The 20,418-nt window shown below is 35.3% G+C and overlaps 1 protein-coding gene and 1 pseudogene across 1 annotated transcript; one reads left to right on the forward strand and one right to left on the reverse strand.

Moving 5' to 3' along the window:
• Nucleotides 1–837: 837 nt before the first annotated feature.
• On the reverse strand, nt 838–5,365 carry LOC147806848 (uncharacterized; annotated as a pseudogene).
• Nucleotides 5,366–10,478: 5,113 nt separating this feature from the next.
• On the forward strand, nt 10,479–11,315 carry LOC147806849 (uncharacterized). Its single transcript, XM_087168613.1, has one exon. It carries the CDS (start codon nt 10,479–10,481, stop codon nt 11,313–11,315), a length of 837 nt encoding a protein of 278 aa, XP_087024739.1.
• The last annotated feature ends 9,103 nt before the right edge of the window (nt 11,316–20,418 follow it).

Consider the following 20,418-nt stretch of genomic DNA (forward strand, 5'->3'; position numbering starts at 1 on the left):
ACCCTAAATGCTATGTCCTTAAATGCTCCTATTTTTGACGTTGTGAATCCTTCACAATGTGACAAAGATGATTTAGCATATAGTAAAAGCTTACCTCTTCCTGCATTGGTCATTGGGGGTATGCATACTATTATACCTGATTGTGCTGAACTTGTACAGAACTTGTTCATGCACAATAAGGTAATAGTCACTTTGGATGAAGCAATTGCTGTTGAAAAGTCAACAGTAAAACAAAGTCAGAGTGATACATGGAAGTTAGAGCGTTTAATTCGTTTAACTGCCTCGAACTTCCACAGGATTTGCACCCGTGTTTCAGCTCATGATGTTTTGGCTCAGCAGTTATATGAAGGTAATTCGAAGGGTTTATCCCAGATACCTGCTGTGGCTCATGGACGTGACTGTGAAAATGGTGTGAAAACCATTATTGCTCACAAGTTTTCTGATTATACTTTCAGGACTTATTGTGAATCCATTTTATCCCTCCAGATGGCCTTTTGTATGCTCCTGGAGACCCCATTCTAGTGGAAATTAAATGTGTTTATAATCCCACTAAACTAAGTTTAAATTCTTTAGTAATGTTAAGGAAGAATTTTTGTCTTGAAGTTGATGAAAATAAAGGCTTTAAACTCCGTGATAATCATGCCTACATGTATCAGATTCAAGGACAAATGGCATTAGCAAATATCAATGAATGTTATTTTGTTTTATATTTTAAAGAGAATGAGCCTGTGTTTGTTGAAAGAATAATTTTCAACAAATCCATGTGGGAAGGAATGTTTTTAAAATTAAAAGATTTTTATTTTAAGTTTTATTTGCCTTTATTAACCATAAAAGAGTCTATATTTTAGCTTGGAGAAATCTTTGTATAATTTTTTTCAAGCTAGAATATAAGTTCTTAATTTTTCAAAATTAACATAATTATATATCAAGCATATCATTAAATATTACTCATTCTCATTTCTTTTACTCAATAGCCTTATGCCAAAAAATAAAAATATTCCTTCCTCATTCTAAAAATCTTTTTATGTTGAATATTTTAAATAATAAATTTTTCATGATGATTTAACTTAATTTAAGATTTAACTGAACGTAGCCTTTTATATATTTCATATTGTTTAAAATTGTATTATACCTATATATATTATGAGTTTCTGTTCTGTACATATGCAATTTATATTACTAAGCACTTCCAACTATTTCAGGTTTCATCGCAAAGATTTATTATGATATAATTGAAAATTTTCAATTTTTTCCTTTTTTAAAAAAAAATTATTTTTAAAATGGAATTGTACATGTAAAAGCGAAACCATAGGCAACTGAATTCAAACATGAGCTAGTATATACTTTATAATTATTTTAATTGTAAGCAATTTGTATTATATTTATATTGTATTGCTTATACGCGAATTAATGATTCTGGAAAATCGTATTCACCTTTTTCTTGTTACCTTGTGCTTCAAATATCACTATTTTTTCAAATAGTTTCAAAAATTTTTTAATTTATTCATTGTCTTTTTATGAGCATTTTATTTTTAAAAACATTAGCAACTGAACTGAAACTTGGCCTTTTAAATATTTTATAATGTTGTTTTAAATTGTACTATACTTGCATATATTTTTAGTTTCTGTTTTGTACATATGTGATTTTTTTTACCTGGCACTTTCAACTATTTCAAATTTCATCGCATAGATGTTTTAGTTATAATTTAAAATTTTCACAATTTTTCCTTTTTTTTAAAATTTATTTTGAAAGTTGAATTGTACATGTAAAAGCAAAACCATTCATTTTATTGATTTTTCAGTGATTTCAAAGAAATTATGTAAGATAAAGCAGGCCAATATATTCTTTTGAGATACAGTTTTTGATGATTATTTTATAGGAATTTTTTGAAACGAACCTATAAAATTATGTGCCAATTTCATTTTTATTATTTCAGACAAGTCAAAATTATTATTAAATATTGCTTGGTTTTTATTTTTGAGACTCTGTTTTAAAGTGATGTTATAGAATTTTCTCAGGACTAAATATACATCATGTAAAAACAAACATTTATTAATTTATTTTTTTGGTAAAAGAATCTTTCTTTGGTAAAAGTTATCTTTCAGACATTATTTCCTTTTTTTACATTTTTCTAAAACAAATTCACAAAGTTAAATGCTATTTTAGTAGTTCAAAAATTAAACAAACAAATAAAAATCAATTATAAATTCAATTGAATAGCTATTGATTTTAATTAATTGAATGTTACACTTTGAAAGAACTGTATTAAAACTGTTTTTCTCTTAATACTTTTTAAATAAAAATTATGCTTTTATTGTCGTTTGATGCAATTTTTTAGTAAACTCTGGCTCTGTTCAAATAGTTAATTTTAGAAGCTTTAACAACTTTTAATAAACTACATTGTCAAAAAAATAATAATAAATTTCTGTATAAAAAAAGGCAAGCCTAAAAAGTTTAGGATAACATGACTGAAACAATAAAACACTTTTAACATTAAAAAAAAAAAAAAAAAAAAATATCAATCTTTAAATTTGGATTAATATGCTGGATAACTACATTGTCACATTTACATTTAATGTAATGTGACAATTTAATATCTAAATTTACCTAAGCTTTAATTTTTCTTTAAACGTTATTCTTTTTTTACAATTTAGCAATTTTTTATTTTCAACTTTCTTGTTGACCTTTCTCATGGTCATTGCGGTCATCGCACTTACTGTGGGGAAAGTAAACCAACCCCTCTATTCACGCCTTTCTTTTTCTTCCTTTAATTTTAGGGAGGCTAACTAGCCAATCTCTTTCCTTTAAATTTCAAACTCTCCACCACTTTAAATTTTAATTGGTCCTAATTTTTCTGGTTCTATACCAGTTAAGGAATTTTTAAGTCACTTGAAATACATTCTCTTTTTCTCGAGCCTTCGGGCGGGTTACCCTTTTTTTTTCAAGATGCAGACTTCGGTCCGTATCGAGGGATTTCTTTTTACATTTTTTCTTAACCTTTACTTTAAATTAAATCCAAAGCTGTAATCCTTTTCTGTAAAATGTAAAATCAACATTTTATACCCTTAATTTTCTTTAACATTAAAAGCCCTCTCAAATTTAAGTTTTCTTTTCATATTTATTTTAACCTTAAAATTACTCGATCTTTTATATTTTACTTTTATCTATGACGCCTTCTGTGTTTTAATTCTCCCGTCACCCATTTTAATAAAATGCCTTTCTTGTGTTGGTAGATGTGTTGAAAGATGTATGTTACTAAATAAAATGATATGTTAATTTAATCCTGTGCTGGAGAATTTATTTGCCTCTATTTTCATGATTTATCATGTCCTTCTGTATGTGTGTGGTGAGTACTTTTTTATTTGTTAAGGAAACTTTTAATTTTCTTATTGGAAACATCATCTTACTGTATAATATATATATTTAATATATTTGTATCTGGCATGTCATTATTGTATTTTTCCTTAATTATTAATTTATCTCAATTTCACCACTATTCTAAATTTGGTGATACCAATTTATCCAAACCTCAAATTTTGTGACCCTTTGGACCTATTGGGTTATTGTTTGCTCACGATAGCATTGTACAACCACTTTTCTTAATGATCACGTCCCCCTTAATTATTTACCTCTTATATATTTTCGGCCTTAATTTAATTATTACAAAGATCAATCATTTAACTAATATTAATCATGACTATATCCAAACCCAAATACTGGTACAATATACCGAATATTTCAATCTATCATTTTTTATACATGAGTAACTTTACTTTATACGCACCAATAATTTTTTTTATTAAACTGTTACATACATATAAATAGGAAAAAAAAGTCATACCGTGGCAATTATCATCGGAAGAACGCTCTTGCTTCTGCTTCATTAACTCTTGGCCAAATATGACTGACCCCAAAGAGCTGCATAGTTTTACTTAACATCAGCTACAATGGAGTCAATTATTTAGCAATTCATTTTTTGATGACTCAAAGGATGATACTTCACACACTATTCATGAGGAAAAAACGCTCTAGGATCTAAAAACATTTAAAGTAATTTCAAATAAACTTAATTATGTATTTTAAACTAAGTCAAAGAGCAAGCTTTGAGTTAAATAATATATATCTTACAGTTATAATATATACAGTCTCCATATGATACTCTAGACTCCATGCTTTAATATATACAAAACAACAAATGCAATAAAATATATACAAATAAAATTAATAAAGGATAATACAACAAAATAAAATATATACAAATAAAATATAATAAATGAATAATACAACAAAATATATACAATAAAATTGATTTTTTTTTAATAATTCTGTAAATTTATTAATGGGTTGCCAAAGTTGGCAAAAAAAGCAACAATGAAAAAGAATGTACCAACGACGGGCCAAAGTTTTCCCTTCAAAAATTTTATGCGTTTTAATTCGGCTTATGACCCTTTCTACATGGATTCGGTGATTTGATACTACTCAAGAGAAAATTGAATTTTGTCCACTAAATGCGTAACAAGTTGGCAGCCTTTTTCTTCCAACTCTTTGCTTATCTTGAAGCCTTTATCTGCCAATATAAGGTCTTCTTTCTCTAATTTTTCCAGTAATTTAGATTTAAGGACTTATCAGAAATTGAGCCACCCCAGAGATCAGATATGAAGGAGATGGCACCGGAAGGAGTTATGCCAATTAAAGCTTTTAGGGTGTTAGTATTTTTATAATGACTAAAGGTCTGTTGTTGAAGAAGAGGACTAGATGGTTGTTGGATAGGAAATTCGGTGCAATCAATTATTACGCGACATTTAGGAAATCTTTTTAAAATTAAAGGCATACTTTTATTAACAGATTCACGAGAAGGCCAGATATCAACAGATTTTAATTTAGAAAAAATAATATGAGATTGATGGTTAATAATTTTAGAAACAGTTGTTTGGTGAATCTGAAATAGAATAGATAAAAAGTTCTGGGATACACCAGTACGAAGATAAACAAGAAAAAGAAAAAACTGATTAATAGGAGACAGGTTATTAACATATTTCGTACTGTTATTTAGGCAAAGGAATGAAAAAACAGTGTGAAAAATATTTCTAGAGAATCCGCTGACAGCTCTCATATGAACATCATCTGGAATGGCATCAACTCTGAAAAGGCTTGATGAAATTTTAATCTGAAGACTTTTTAGCTCTTCTTCCAGAGCCGTATTGACAGCCAACAAGGCAGACACAACATCACCTTCAGCCTGAGTTGCAATCTCTCTTGCTGGTGGCAAATCAACTTCAGGACTACTTGTGGCTCCGTCATCTGGACCAATGTCCACACTTGTAGAAGGAGACCTTTTTGAGAGACAAAGATTAAATTTATTGAAATTATAAAAAAAAAAAATTTTTGTTGAAACAAAAAAAAGTGGTCACTCTTGTTTACAGTAATATAAATTTCTATTCTCTTATCTACAGCATTTATATCAAATCTTAACACTTATCTTGATAACAAGGATGCGACTGGCAAACAAAAAAGTTTAAAAACAAATTTTAAACTATGTAACCAACAAAATTATTGACTCAACCCATGCAGGATTCTGTTTAATATCATAAGATTCTTTTTTAGAGATGAAGATAAATTAAACACTTCAAGCATAATACAGAGCCAGTCATGCTTGACTTCAGTGTTTTACTGGTAACAGTGTCTTTATGATCAGTCCACAGGCTGACTGTAGAAAACAGAGTAACTATAACTAGAATGTGTTGTTAAGATAAATAATGACTGTATGGCATAATACAAAAAGAAAATTATAAAATTTTTATTATGCCACAGTTATTCTTTATCTTCAATGCTTGTATTCTACTTGAAATATTTCGGCAATATTTATCTTGAAGAAATTATTCACAATATTTTTCCATTTTCTCAGTTCCCTTTCTAAAATTCTTTAAAATTGAAAGAGAGAAAAAGCAAAAGATTTTTGCTGTTACATAAAAAAACAATGCATAGGTAGAAAAATATGCATTATATGCATGCAAAAATAAACCTATTTCCCATTATATACTAATACTATCAACAAAAAAAATGAGATAAAGTAAGAATTCACGATTGAATCCAGCTTTGAATATGTGGTTTATCAAAAAATTAAAAAAATCCAGTTTTAAAGGGAAATTTTTTAATGAATATATTTATACTTATAACAAATGAATATTATATTCCAAAAAAAACATTTATTAAATGATCATTTTAAAATTAAATGCATACATCACTATCAGAGTTGTGATGGTTCCGACAATAGAGCATACCTGACAACATTGGGGAAATAAAATAACGGAGATTTTACTAACCGATCCTATTTACAACTACTGAGATTCAACTCTGTAGCCTTGTAATTTTGAACCAAATCCAGAAGATAATGGAACTCCTGGATTAAGTATTGGGAGAAATTTGCTTTGTGGAGTGTTCCTTTTATGGAACTAATCCGCATTTGAGTTACACAAAGATGAAAACCTTACACAATTAGCCTGACAGCAAGGGGACTATAATCTAAGGTCCATCTACCACTAGGAACATTTCATGTCAGGACTGCGGTCAGTACAAGCTGGTTGCAGAATTCGTATCGACCAATCATCGCTGGGATTCGAACTCGGTTCACCCCATTGAAAGGCGAATGCTCTATCCCCTGGTCCATAACACCTCAACTTAAACAATTAACACTCAACATACTGCAATACTGGCTATAGCAATATTTGTTGAGGAATAAGAGAAGTATTTTTTCCACCAATGGATATTTTATCAACATTACTTTTCTTTTTTGTATTTCTTCAGCAACTACAGAGACATTCGTGAATATACAGGTAACCAGGAGATAGTCATAAAATACAGGAGACTTCATTAAAAAACAGGAGACTTGGCAGGTATGATAGAGTGTTCGCCTTCCGATGAGGAAACTCCTATATTACTGCAACACTGATACTAAACTAAAATTATTTTATTAATTAAGCATTCATGTGTTTTTACTCACTGAAACTGATATGAGGTTCGTTTCTTGTCACACTTTGGGGGAATGAAACTGAACTTTGTAGGTACAGCCTCTTTTTTTATTACTCTTCTTCCTAAACATAAATATAGGAAAATTATTCAAGTGATGTAACAATTATGCTGAATAGTAGATGAGATAAGAAAATACATGAATTATAAATAAACAATAAAATAAATGAATTTTTTCAACTAATAACATTAAGAACCGATTATTAATGATTAAAACAAATATTGTACATTACTTTCATCTACATTGATTACTTTCCTTTAGATTGAAATGAGTAGCAAAATAAATATTGTAGCGCAGCTTTTACTAAGTCAAAATTTTTAAAAACTTTTTTTAATGAATTATTTACACGTTTTTTTTAATCGGAATATCAATAACAATTAGGAAAAATACTAACAAAATGTTTTTTTTAAAAATAACTTAACCTGTTCCTTGCAAATATTCAAAACAATCATCTTCAAAATGCTCCGAACAGATTTTGCTGTATTTATTTGGCACAAAGCCAATCCTCTTGATTTTTGCTAGCCACATTGACAATAGAGTCTCATCATTTAATGGAAATTTATGAAAAGAAACCTTCTTCACTCCAGTTTATAAGAATTGTTGGAGCAATCATACGCAACACAAGCACATGGCATCTTGGATACTGAGTTAGCTGGAAATAACAATGAAAACAATATATCATATAAGAATAAATGTACAAATACAAGTAAAAAGGTGCAACATTTAATAAACACAAATCTGTAACAAAATTTATCACTAGTACTGATTATGCCAGGGGTTTACTAGTTTTGTAAATATTTATGATGCAATATACTCAATAATTTAAACAAAAAAAAGTAAATAAGTAAAGTACCTAATAATAAAAATACAAATAAAAGAATTAGATTAAAAGACACGGGTAAACATCTATTCTTTGTTGAAAGAGCATCAATATTATAATTCTTAAAAACACAATCCAAGAATATATCTCCGATTAGCTAAACAAACATATAAAAATCAATCAAAATAAAATACTCTTCATTTAAATAACAATAAAAGAGAAGTTTACAGAAGATAGCTACCCAACAATACTATCACTTAAACTAATAGAGCTACAGAAAGGATCTATTTAATATCCCTTTGAAATAATTCAACCACATCGAACACACTTCTAAACTGGAAGATTATAAAATAAAAAAGAATTTGCACTACATTTATGAAACAGTAAGTACTTCATATTATTGTGATAAGTGACCATAAGACACTGAATTTTCACAACTGCTCATTTACATTTAAAAAAGTATATTTTAAAATAGATAAAATAAAGACAATTAGTTTCAAATTTATTCACTAAATACAAGAACTTTTACTGAGAAAGAATTTCGATAATGTCGTTTGTGTTCATGCCAACTCATCGAACAGCAGCTTGAATGGGTATTTAATTAATAAAACAATGAGTAATTCACATTTATAAGATAAGTGACAATTCCTATCGCACTTTATTAATAAAATAATGAAATAATTTTCATTAAAATAGTGAAAAATAACTACAAAACACTCCAGTTTCTCACGTTGTCAGAAGAGAAAAAAACTTTTAATTTAATTAATAAACTGAGTTTTAAATTTAGTTACTAAAAACATTAACTTACTAAGATGGAACAACAAAATCAATTATTAATCAAAAATCGAATATCAATAACTTTTCTTTATAATGCAATAAAATCTGGCGAGCAGCTATTTAAACAATCGAACACTTCGTTTGTTTATTTGTGGCTTGAAGTTAGGCTCGCAGAAAATGCCGTTCATGGGTTAAATTTAGTAGGAATAACACAACCTGTGACGTAGGCTATATTATACCCAATTGAATGTATGGTTTAGTGGCATTGTCATGTTTAAGAGAAATATTTTTGCATCACTCTAAGTCTAGTTAATTTATGTTTAGTAGTGCATTGCATTCAAGAAAAGGATGCAATGGGCACTTTAAGAATTTTTTTTTTAATTATGGAATTTTTTTCTTCTTAATTTGAGTAAATTTTGTCGACAAATTGTATTTAGAAGACCTTTTAAGTTTAACTGCAAAAAGTTCTTGCTAACGCCAGAGACTTCTTTAAAAATAATTAAATTTCCAAGTTTTTGAGTACGATGTCCTTTCCTTTGCAAAATTGGCTGCAATCTTTATTCCCTTATGACTTGAGGTTTTTTGTTAATCTTGCAGACACTTATATGGTGTGGCTTGTGGAAGGGATGACAGGGAGTTTCTAAGTAACTTCTTCAAAGGTACTATTGTTTCATTAAATGCAATCGTGTTGTGAAATAGTGGCCAGTTTACTTGCGATTACTATTAATATGGGTGCATAAGTTATTTTATACAACGTGTCTATATTTTTCAAGTGGGAAATTCATTTTACATAATTTTTTTTGGCGTGTTATTGACAAAATCGTCCTTTTTTGTACTTAAAATTTAAACACTTGTAACATGTTAATAAATTTTTTAAGGCTATCTCATTTTATACCCCATCTTCCTATTTATGTATCTACAAAACCTAAAATTTAAAAAGTATAAGGTTTTTAGATGCGAACATATTTCAGTTTCAAATTATTTTTTGTTTTAGGTATAAATAAATACGTATTTTTACAGATTTATAAAATCATTCCTTGCTTTTGGAGATTGATATAGTACCATAATTTGCTGTTTGAAAAATACATTTACCTATTATCCATTTGTATATAGTACTTCTCTCAACAATTAAGCACATAGAAGTTTGCTTTATGAGTGCTGACGAATTGAATTTCAGACAAATTGATAAAATTTATTAGCTGTTCTATTTCAATTACTGGCGAACGAGCATAGAGATATACGAAAGCAATTTGAGGGTTGTTGAGGGAGAGTGAGCAGAGTGCGGTAGATGTCTATTTATACCATAAAATAACTACAATTATAATTAAATTATGCACTTATCTAATCATGTTAAGGTGTAATAGCGTTCTCTCTCTATATATTTTTTATTTTAGTAAAATTATTTTTTAACATTTTCTGCATATTATGTGATCCAAGAAGAAAAAATAATTTTAGTCCATTATGACAACAACTAATATAAATTTTATATCATCTCTAACGGTAAATTTAAAATTGACGTCAAAATTATTGAAAAATTACATTAATTGTTTTTATAATGGAAGACTTGAAAAATCACTTTAATTTCTTAATTCATTGTAGGCGCATGAAACTTTATCTTTAATTATTACCTTTAAAAAAAATTTCCTCCCTCAACAAAATTTTATGTTTACTTTCAAGAAATCCGCAAAGAGTTAGCTGCTGAGTGCGAATTATATGACTTGCATATAAAAACCTACGCTACTACCAGTACTGAGGCTATCCAGATACTGGCGGGGGTGGTTCCAATAACACTTAAAGTTATAGAGGATGTTTATACCAAGAGGGTGAGATGGGGATGGCGATTACAAGATCTAATGCATGTACTACCTCCCGATTTCGACAACACCTTGAATTTTGATACGTCGCCCCGGGAGCACCCATCTCTTTATCGCTCCTTGCCCTGGGGATATTGTTCCCCTAGTAACCAGGGGGTGGAGATCTATACTGATGGCTCTCGGATGGAGGTAGACACACCTGGAATTTTCCATGCGTCACATGCAATGATTGTTAAACAGGATGGTATTACTATTTTTAAATCCTCCACCAGAGTCACAGACAATACTAATATCTTTATCGCAGAGCTAATGGCAATCAGATCCGCCTTTATCTGGATCAATGATAATAATATCAATAGCGCTACCATTTTTTCAGACTCGTTGTCCTCCCTCCAGGCCCTGGCTGACCCAGAACCAATTTCAAAACTGATTGAAAATATTAAAACATATTGGCACATAGGTATTACAATGAATTGTGTTAAAGCCCACGTGAGGATCCAGGGCAATGAGGAGGCCGACGAAGCAGCTAAGGAGGCCATTGGCTCCGAGATTATAGATCTCCAAGTTCTGAGGATCCCTAGGCAAGCAAAGACCGAAATCAAGCGGATTCTAATGGCAAGGTGGCAGTACAATTGGTACAATTCTAATAAGGGCCGGCAGACTTTTAAGTTTATTAAGACCCCGTCAACTACAAGAATTCAATCAAATTTCTACTTAAATCAATACCTGACGGGGCACGGAGTGTTCGGGACGAACCAAAGGAAGTTTTTCAATAAGGATGATAAATGTAACAATTGCGATCAACCCCAAACAGTAGAACATCTTCTATATCACTGTTCTCGGTTCCGAGCACTCCGACAACAACACTTCCTCTAGAAGAACGAGCATCAAATTTTTGCCAGTATCATTTGCCGTAATATCATTATACAAATTATTAAAACTACGCTCGAGGAGGTGTTGGTCCAAAATAATAATAACAACTTTTAATGTCTTTTAATCTTGTTATTGATTGTCGCCTTGCCAAACTCCCTTTTATCTGGACCACTTGCCCATTTTTACCAACTTTACCATTTTACTACTTTACCATCTTATTATAACTGTCTTGTTTTTAGTCTGCTTTGTCATGTTTACAGGTTTTGTTTGTTTTAAACTGTATTTTTACTTTTTTTTTACTCCTGTTTTATTGTAATGTCTTTTAAGTCATGTACCTCAGATTTTATACTGTTCTTCGGCACCCCTGGGCGTTTTTGCCTTCGGAGCGTGTTTACTTTTATCCTGTTGCAGATTTTAAATGCTTTACCATTTTTTAAAATTGGTTTTACATATTATGTCAGCTGGTCTGACTAATGGTTTTACCCTTGCCCTTTTAGCTAATGATAAGTTGATTGATTTTAATTCCAAATTTTAAACATTGGTGGTGGTTTTTTTACATTGTACTACTGTAAGTTTTTTTTGTTGTACTTTTGTCTCCAGCTCGTCAACTTTTTCAATGTTTAATCACTCTGGTGTCACCTTTGCTTGATAGTTGTCGCATTTGTAGAACCCTGTCGAGCAATGTCTCTTTGTTACTTTTACCCCAGCTATACTGGTGCTCAGGGTATGTATTATTTTATACCTTCCTCTAACTGTCACTATCCTTGCCAAAGGCAAAATGCTATGTAAAATAGGACAATTTTTTAAGGCTATAAGGGTCTGTTGACCTGCCATATAAGGATCTGTTGACCTGATATTTTTAAACATTTTATTACTATGTTAATTTATGTAAATGGCCTGTTGCCATCCCGATTCTTCTAGGTATATTTTTTGTATTTTATATATAGGGGTATGTTGACCTTTTTTTTAATGTATTTGGCGTATGGGCCTATTGGCCTAGGCCGCTGTAAAACTTTCAAATGACTTGCATATAAATATCAGTTATTTGAATTCCAATTTTGACAAATTTGATAGACGTTCTTGGCGAATAACCGACTTTTTCAACTCTAAATACAAATTAATAACTGAGAAGAAATTTAATAAATTACTCAAATCAGGGCTCGAAAAAACTCAAAAATTTTACCCGTCCCCGAGGACGGCTTGTCCAACAATGTACCCGTCCTCCTTTGAAACTAAGCCGTCGCTTCTAAATAAATAAAAATATAATTTTCTCTTATACAAACATTTATATAAATTGCTCAATGAATTAGTAGTTACTAGGATTACAAATACTAGGATTGCATTATACAGTAATAAAAGGAATACTAGGTTACTATTAGGAACCTAGTATTCCTTTTATTGTATTGTGAGATATTCTTGGTGGTATCCAAATAAGACACATAATAACAAAGGTATAAGTTTAATAAAACAATAAAGCATAACATAACAATAACATGCTTACAGCACGTAACAAGGTTAGCGATGAACATCTATTAGGAATGGGCATATATACTCTCTGGAAAGGTAAGTCAGCGCCGCTATTCAGAAACTACAAGCTGTCGTCGTCGACTCGTAGTGATGACGGAAGGTGACGTCGGTTGACATCACAACACTCCTTTTCCCTAGGATAGAACAAAGTCCTTGAACCTGCTTGGCCTGACGATGGTATGTCTGGGCCTCAAGTTTCTGGAAGTCTGTTCTGGAACTGGAACAGAAGACTCTTGATTTGGTATTGTAGGTTCAACTACTGCACTCTGCGAATCAGCACTTGAAGGAATGGGAGATGGTACTTCAGTCTCAACACTCGTTGCTGGTGGAGATGATACACTAGGGTCGGACGGAACAGTCAACGGATCAGGAATACGTTTCCGCATTTGATTCACATGACGTTTAACTACCTCGCCTCCTGTAGTCAAAGCTTGGTAGGAAACTGGACCTGTGGGTTTAATGACCTTTGCTGAAAACCACTTTGGACCCTGTCCATAGTTTCTCACAAAGGCTGGATCGTCGGCACTGAACGATCTTGGAAGAGAACTACCATTTTTTCTATACGCATCTTGCTCCTGTCTCAACTTCCTCTCAGCAGTCAGATCTGGATGGAGTCTATCTAAGACGGTCCTTAGCTTCCTCCCCATCAACAGTTCCGCAGGACTAGCACCTGTTGTGGTGGTGGGAGTACAATGTTGTTGAAGAAGGAACTTGGCAAGCCTCTTCCTCCAATTTCCCTTCACAATGCGCCTTAGGGCATCTTTGACGGTCTGGACTGTTCTTTCAGCCTGACCATTTCCGGACGGACGTCTTGGTGCGATCATGACCCTTCGGACGAGATTCCTCTCAAAGAAAATCTGGTACTCCGATGCTCGAAACTGACCTCCGTTATCGGAAACGATGACTTCAGGTATCCCATGGGTAGCAAAGATTTCTCGCAGGACGTCGACTGTTGCAGAGGCAGAGGTCATCTGACGCACTTCTATCCACTTTGACACGGCATCTACTATGATGAGGAATTTTTGTCCCTGGAACGGACCTGCAAAATCTATATGAAGAAGGGACCAAGGTTTCTCTGGAATCTCCCATGGATGCACTGGAGCTTTAGGAGGGGCATGGCGTGTCTGTTGACATTCCTGGCATCTTTGAACATGCACTTCTATGTCGTGGTCCATGCCTGGCCACCACACGTATGAACGTGCGAGAGCTTTCATTCTTTCGATCCCTGGGTGTCCCAGATGCAGAGCCTGGAGAACACATGATTTTCCACACACTGGAATAACTACTCTATTACCCCATAACAAGCAATTTCGATGGGTTGAAAGTTCGTTACGTTTCGAAATAAAAGTCTGAAATTTTTTATCTGGTTTTTCATTTGGCCATCCTCTCAAAACCCAATTTAGTACTCTTGACAAAATTGGATCACGCAATGTTAATTTTGCTATTTCTGCTGCCTGAAGCGGAGGATCTTGTAAGTCCTCGGTAAACAATACCTCTAAGGGAGCGGGAACCTCAAATTTATCAGTCTCTCTTGGGAGTCTACTTAAAGAATCTGCGTTTTGAATCTTTTTCCCTGGTCTATGAATTAGAGTATACTCATATGCATTAAGTATTAAAGACCATCTCAGCATACGCGGAGACAAAATTTCTTTAGTAGGCTTATTTCTTGAAAAAATTCCTAGCAGAGGCTGATGATCAGTTATAATAGTGAATTTATGTCCATAAACAAAATGATGAAATTTTTTTTATACCGAACACAATTGCCAACGCCTCTTTGTCCATTTGCATGTAATTTCTTTCTGTCGACGCGAGCGTACGCGATGCGAAAGCTATTGGTGCTTCGCAACCATTTTCAAGAACATGACTTAAGACAGCTCCTACGCCAAACGGAGATGCATCGCAAGCTAAAGTTATCGGTAATTTTTCATCGAACGGAACCAAAACCGCTTCGGAACTGAACAATTCTTTTAAATATCGAAAAGCTTCATCGTGGACTTTAGACCATTTCCACACTGAATCCCTATCTAGAAGCCTATGTAATACTTCAGCTTTCGTAGCTTTGCCCTTTAGAAAACTATTATAAAAGTTTATCAAACCCAAAAACGCATGTAACTGAACTTTATTTTTAGGTACCGGAAAAGCATGAATCGCTTCTACTTTAGACTTAGACTTAGAGGTTGGGCAGCTCTGACGAGCAGGGCACATCGACCAGAGGTCTATTGTACCCAAACCCTAAAATCATGATTAGCATGAAAGCCCTATGGCTGAAATAAAATTCAGCAAGCACCTTACAGGAGCATCTTGCAGTTCCCAGGCATTGACAATATGCTGTCCTAAATGCTCAAATCTTTGAGCAGAATAGACCTCAAAATCACAGAGTATGTGTCGTGATGTCTCTTCTTCTAGATGACATCCCCGACAAAGAGAATTTGAATCTATTCCCATAATGTTTAGGTGTCTTCTGAGGATACAGTGACCAGTAAGAAGACCTATGATCTTCCTTATACTGTTTCTGTTAAGCTTTAAGAGCTCCTTTTGACGTACACTAGGACAGTCTCGATTCAGCTCCTTAGCTTGTCTTTGACCGTCAGCAGCACGCCACTGCTCATGGGTGATCTTGCCGTAGAGCTTGAATATGGTTGCCCTAAATGAGGAGGGAGAAATTCCCAGCGCAGGTTCAGGGCCCCAGAAAATTGCATTAGAGCCAGCCCGTGCTGCTTCGTCAGCTAGCTCATTTCCACCGATACCCATATGTCCTGGTACCCAATGCAGGGATACCTTGTTATGAGTGGACAGGTCACAGAGGACCGAGAAGCATTCCCACACTAACAAAGAGGTGAATTTACACCTTGACAGTGATAGGAGAGCAGCCTGACTGTCAGAACAGATGCGGATAGTCGTATTTTGATATCCTTTGTCTATGCATAACTTGCAGCACAAGATAATGGCATAGACCTCAGCCTGAAAAACGGTGGCATAATTTCCCAGGGGAAAGTGAAGTTTGGTACCATCATTGGAGCAGTAAATTCCTGCTCCTGATTTGGCACCAATCTTTGAACCATCAGTGTACCATATCAGGCATTTGCCTTTAAACCACCGAGGAGAATTAAACCATTCATCTCTAGTAGGAAAATGGATCTTGAAGGGCTTGTGAAAAGCGTATCTTAGTGACATATAATCACTAGGCATAATAAAAGAGGATAAATCCTTCACTTGTGAAACAAGATGTCCCCATGACAAGTGTTTGGAATTCTCTTTCCATAGGCCAAGGTACATAAGACGCTTTACGCCTGTCTGAGCTTCAACTTCAATGCGTAAGTTCAATGGAAGAAGCCCAAGTAAGCTCTCTAGAGCAGCTGTAGGAGTGGTCCTGAGACAGCCTGACAGGGCTACACAGACCATTCTTTGTAGTCTGTTAAGATTAGACCTTGCAGAGCTCAATCTAGTCCTTGACCACCAGACGATTGCCCCATAAGTAATGATAGGACTAATAATCATTGAGTATATCCAGTAGACTATTTTGGGGGACAGTCCCCATGTTCTACCAATAGCATTTCTAAGACCAAAAAATTTTTCTGGCCCTGTTGGTGCAGTATTCAAGTTGAAGACCCCAATTTAGTTTGGAGTCAAAATAAACCCCGAGAAACTTGACTTTCTCCGTGAGTTCCAATTTATGGTCCAGGTAGTATACATTACCTAGATCAAGTTGCCTTTTCCGTGTGAAGGCTACATAACTTATCTTGGATGGATTGACAGATAAGCCTGATTTAAAACACCATCTAGCTACTTCTAGGAGTGCATTATTCATGATATCAGAGACAGTTTTTCCATGTTTGCCTCTGACAACAATAACACCGTCATCAGCGTACCCGATACAGGGAATGCCAAGAGCAGTTAACCGAACTAACAGGGAATCCATTACCATACACCATAGGATAGGGGACAAAACCCCTCCCTGGGGGCATCCGGCAGTTGCATGCACTTTCATGCTTGCACCAAATAGAGAGGAACAAACATACCTAGAGGAAAGCAAATTCGCCATCCATCTGGTAATTATTGAGTTTATGCCTCTGTTCCTAAGTGCATTGATGATAGTCTCAACAGGGACTTTATCAAACGCACCTTCAATATCAATGAAAACCGCGAGAGCCATCTCCTTATCTGTGATAGATTTCTCAAGCAGGTAGGAGAGCTCATACAGAGCGGTGTCTGTAGACTTGCCTGGTTGATAGGCATGCTGTGAGGAGGACAGTGACCTTTCTATGAGCACAGTGTCTCTGAGGTGTCTGTCAATTAGCTTTTCTATCGCTTTCAACAGACAGGAAGTGAGGCTGATTGGTCTGAATGATTTAGCCTCAAAATAATTCTCCTTACCTGGTTTTGGTATGAAAATCACCCTGGTATTCCTCCAAGAGAGAGGTATATACCCAAATGCTATGCAGGATCGAAAAATCCTACATAGAATAGGGGCCAGTGTATTCACCCCCTGGATAAGCATCATTGGTATGATGTTGTCCATGCCTGGTGACTTGTAGGGCTTAAAAGACTTTATGGCCCATACAACCTTCTCATAGGAGACCACCATTTTGGCGGCCTCCCAGTCATTCCTAATACAAGTAGTTGTGGTAGTAATATGTAGATTTTCATTCTCCACAGGATGAGATCCAGGGAAGTGTGCTTCTAGTAATTCTCCAAGAGCCTCTTCTCCTGATTCACTGTATCTTCCGTTTGCAAGACGGATAGCATTTAAACTGCAATTAAAGTCTTTAGTAAGAATTTTTGCAATCTTTGCGGTGGCAGAATTAGTATTAATGCCATCGCAGAAAGTCTGCCATGAGCGACGTTTAGATGCTCTGATCGCCTTGTTATAAGCAGTTAGAGCGTTTCTGTAGGACTGCCATTCACCAGATTTCTTTGCTCTGTTAAATAACTTCCTACATTTCTTACGTAATTTACTAAGCTCAGAAGACCACCAAGGAACTCTCCTTGGGGAGCTAGTAGACGTAACCTGACAAGAAATATGATATGAATCGAGTATGATCTGTTGCACTTGGTCAACAGTCCACTCCACATCATTAACATTATTGTACTTAGCAGAGAAGCTCCTCATCTTCCTCTCCAGAGCTGCTCTAAAGGAACCCCAATCAGCTGTTCTGGGGTTCCTCCTTACGACCTTCAGTCCTGAGAGGCCTTTAATAGAGAAAGTAATTAGTTGGTGATCTGAGGCAATGACGGCCCCAGATACCTTCCAATCATTAACGTAATCTACTGTTTTAGAGTTACATAAAGTAAGGTCAATGACTTCCCTTCTGTTACACGTAAAAAAGGTAGGTTCATTGCCTTTATTAAGGACATACAAATTAAAATTTAAAATATGTTCCATGAGTACATCCCCCCGCTGGTTACAATCACTGCTACCCCACACTGTGTGGTGAGCATTTACATCACAGCCAAAGATGAATCTACAGCTTGAACTACAGTGGGCAATTAGGGCCCTAGTAATGTCAGCTAATGGATCCTTCTCCTCATAGGGGAGATAGGCTGAGACTATGACAAAATCAGAGATTGACTTATTATCATAGAATTTTAGCTTTACTGCAACTAAATCCCTGTTAAGAAATTTAACAAGATTAAGGGCATTTAGATTAGACCTAGCTATTATGCAGGTCCTGGGAAGATCGCAATGGGTATCATAAAAGATATTAAAACCTTTAACATTGAGACCCATTATTTTGCCCTTGCGGGTCCAAGGCTCTTGTATAAGAGCAATATCTAGTTCTCCATCATTCAACCTTTTGGCCATAAGGCTTGAGGCAGCAATGCTATGATGGAGATTGATTTGACCAACCTTGATTGTAGCCATTGGTTAGCAGTATGAATGAAACCAGAATGGCTCCTATCCTGGTTATTTTTTGGAAGAAAGATCTTCCTTTATCAGCTCCATTGCTTCATCAATACCAAGCATGGAAACTGGTGAGTCAGGTTGTAATGTTACGTCTGACCCAGAGTCCAACCCAAGCTCTGAAAAATCAAGAGCCCCAATTGAACTTACCTTGGAATCAGGGGAATTTGCCGGCCAAGGTTCCTCCTCCTGTTCCATGTCCTCTTGGACATCAGGTTCTACAGGGAGGTCCGATGTTGTTGGAGCCTCAACTGCTTTTTTCCTGTTAGAATCGTGGATAATTTTAAATACTCCAATATCCACTCCAGTCAGTGCGCAAAAGTTTGCCCTTGCAATTGCTTCAGCGTCTTCTGGCTCCACCTCAAAGATCCATCTAGAGGTGCCAGGTCCCACAGCACTTTGCAGAACCCTCCACCCCATCGACTTCAACCCTGGGTTTAGTCTCTGAAGACGCCATAAAAAGGTGCTCTGTTCAGAGAATTGCTCCTTAGTTTTAAAGGCAACCTTCACGGGCTTGGGAAGCTCTTTTGCTCCTATGACCTTGAGCTTAATGTTACCCAAGGCTTTGTTGTTAAAGTGGTATTTAATCCACCCAACAGTAAGATCATCACATTGAATTACCAGCGCTCCTCTTTGGAGGTGGTCATTATGAATCTCGGGCATTCTTTCGCCACCAGGAATGGCGTCAGTCCACTCCAAGATTTCCTTCAAGATGTTGTTTGAGTTTTCCAGAGAAAGCTTGTCCGGAGGAAAATCCTCCAGGACTATAGCAATCTTGGTAGACCCAGTTGCACAGGCAAAAGAGACCCCAGATTGGAGGCCCCCGGTTGGATCCCCCTCTCCAGCTCGGCTATCCCCACTAGGGGGAACCACTCCGCTGGATTGGGCTTTCCTCCCAGGAACAACATCCTCCCTGGGCTTCTCTCCGGTTTGGGTTGGCGCATTGGGAGAGGGTGTTGCATCAGAAGACCTAGGTCTCTTAGCTCCTCCACTCGCCGCAATGGCCCTCATTTTTCTTAACTTCTTCTTCTGGCTCTTGGACAGTCCAATGGTACCAGACACACTGTCCCCCAAGTGCCTCTGGGGACCAGAGACTTCTACAGAGGAAGGGCCTGAACCTTTGAACGCCTCACCAGCATCCGAAGCAGACTGCAAAGCAGCGGTATTAGCACTGGGCTCACCCGAGGGCTTACCATATGCTACTGGAGACTGTATTACACTTTTCGAACAGGAACCTCTGCCTAATTCCTGAACGCATCCCTTGTTAACCGGCGCGACGGATGATGCCGTATCCAAGGTTTTTCTTTCGCTCATCATGATGTTTGCCTGCCATTTAGTTACCCAATGAGGGGTATCCAGGGGGCACCACGTGGAGGCGGCAGGCATTACCCCCCATCGCTTCTACTTTACTTTTGGAGGGGTGGATACCCTTCGCATCGATACGGTAGCCCAAAAAATCTACTTCCGTTACCCCAAATAAGCATTTGTTCCCGTTTGCTTTAAGTCCCGCTTTTCTCAAACGATCTAGTACTTGTTCCAAACGAGCGGCTAACTCTTCTTCCGAACTTCTTCTGACAAGTACATCATCAAAATATGGAACAACCCCTTCTAAATTTCGAAACAAATCTTCGATTAAATTTTGAAATATTCCTGGGGCTACGTTAATTCCGAATTGAA

This window comes from Parasteatoda tepidariorum, chromosome 7 (assembly GCF_982258835.1).
Source record: "Parasteatoda tepidariorum strain Cologne lab strain chromosome 7, Ptep-v5.0, whole genome shotgun sequence".
Classification (NCBI taxonomy): Eukaryota; Metazoa; Arthropoda; class Arachnida; order Araneae; family Theridiidae; genus Parasteatoda; species Parasteatoda tepidariorum.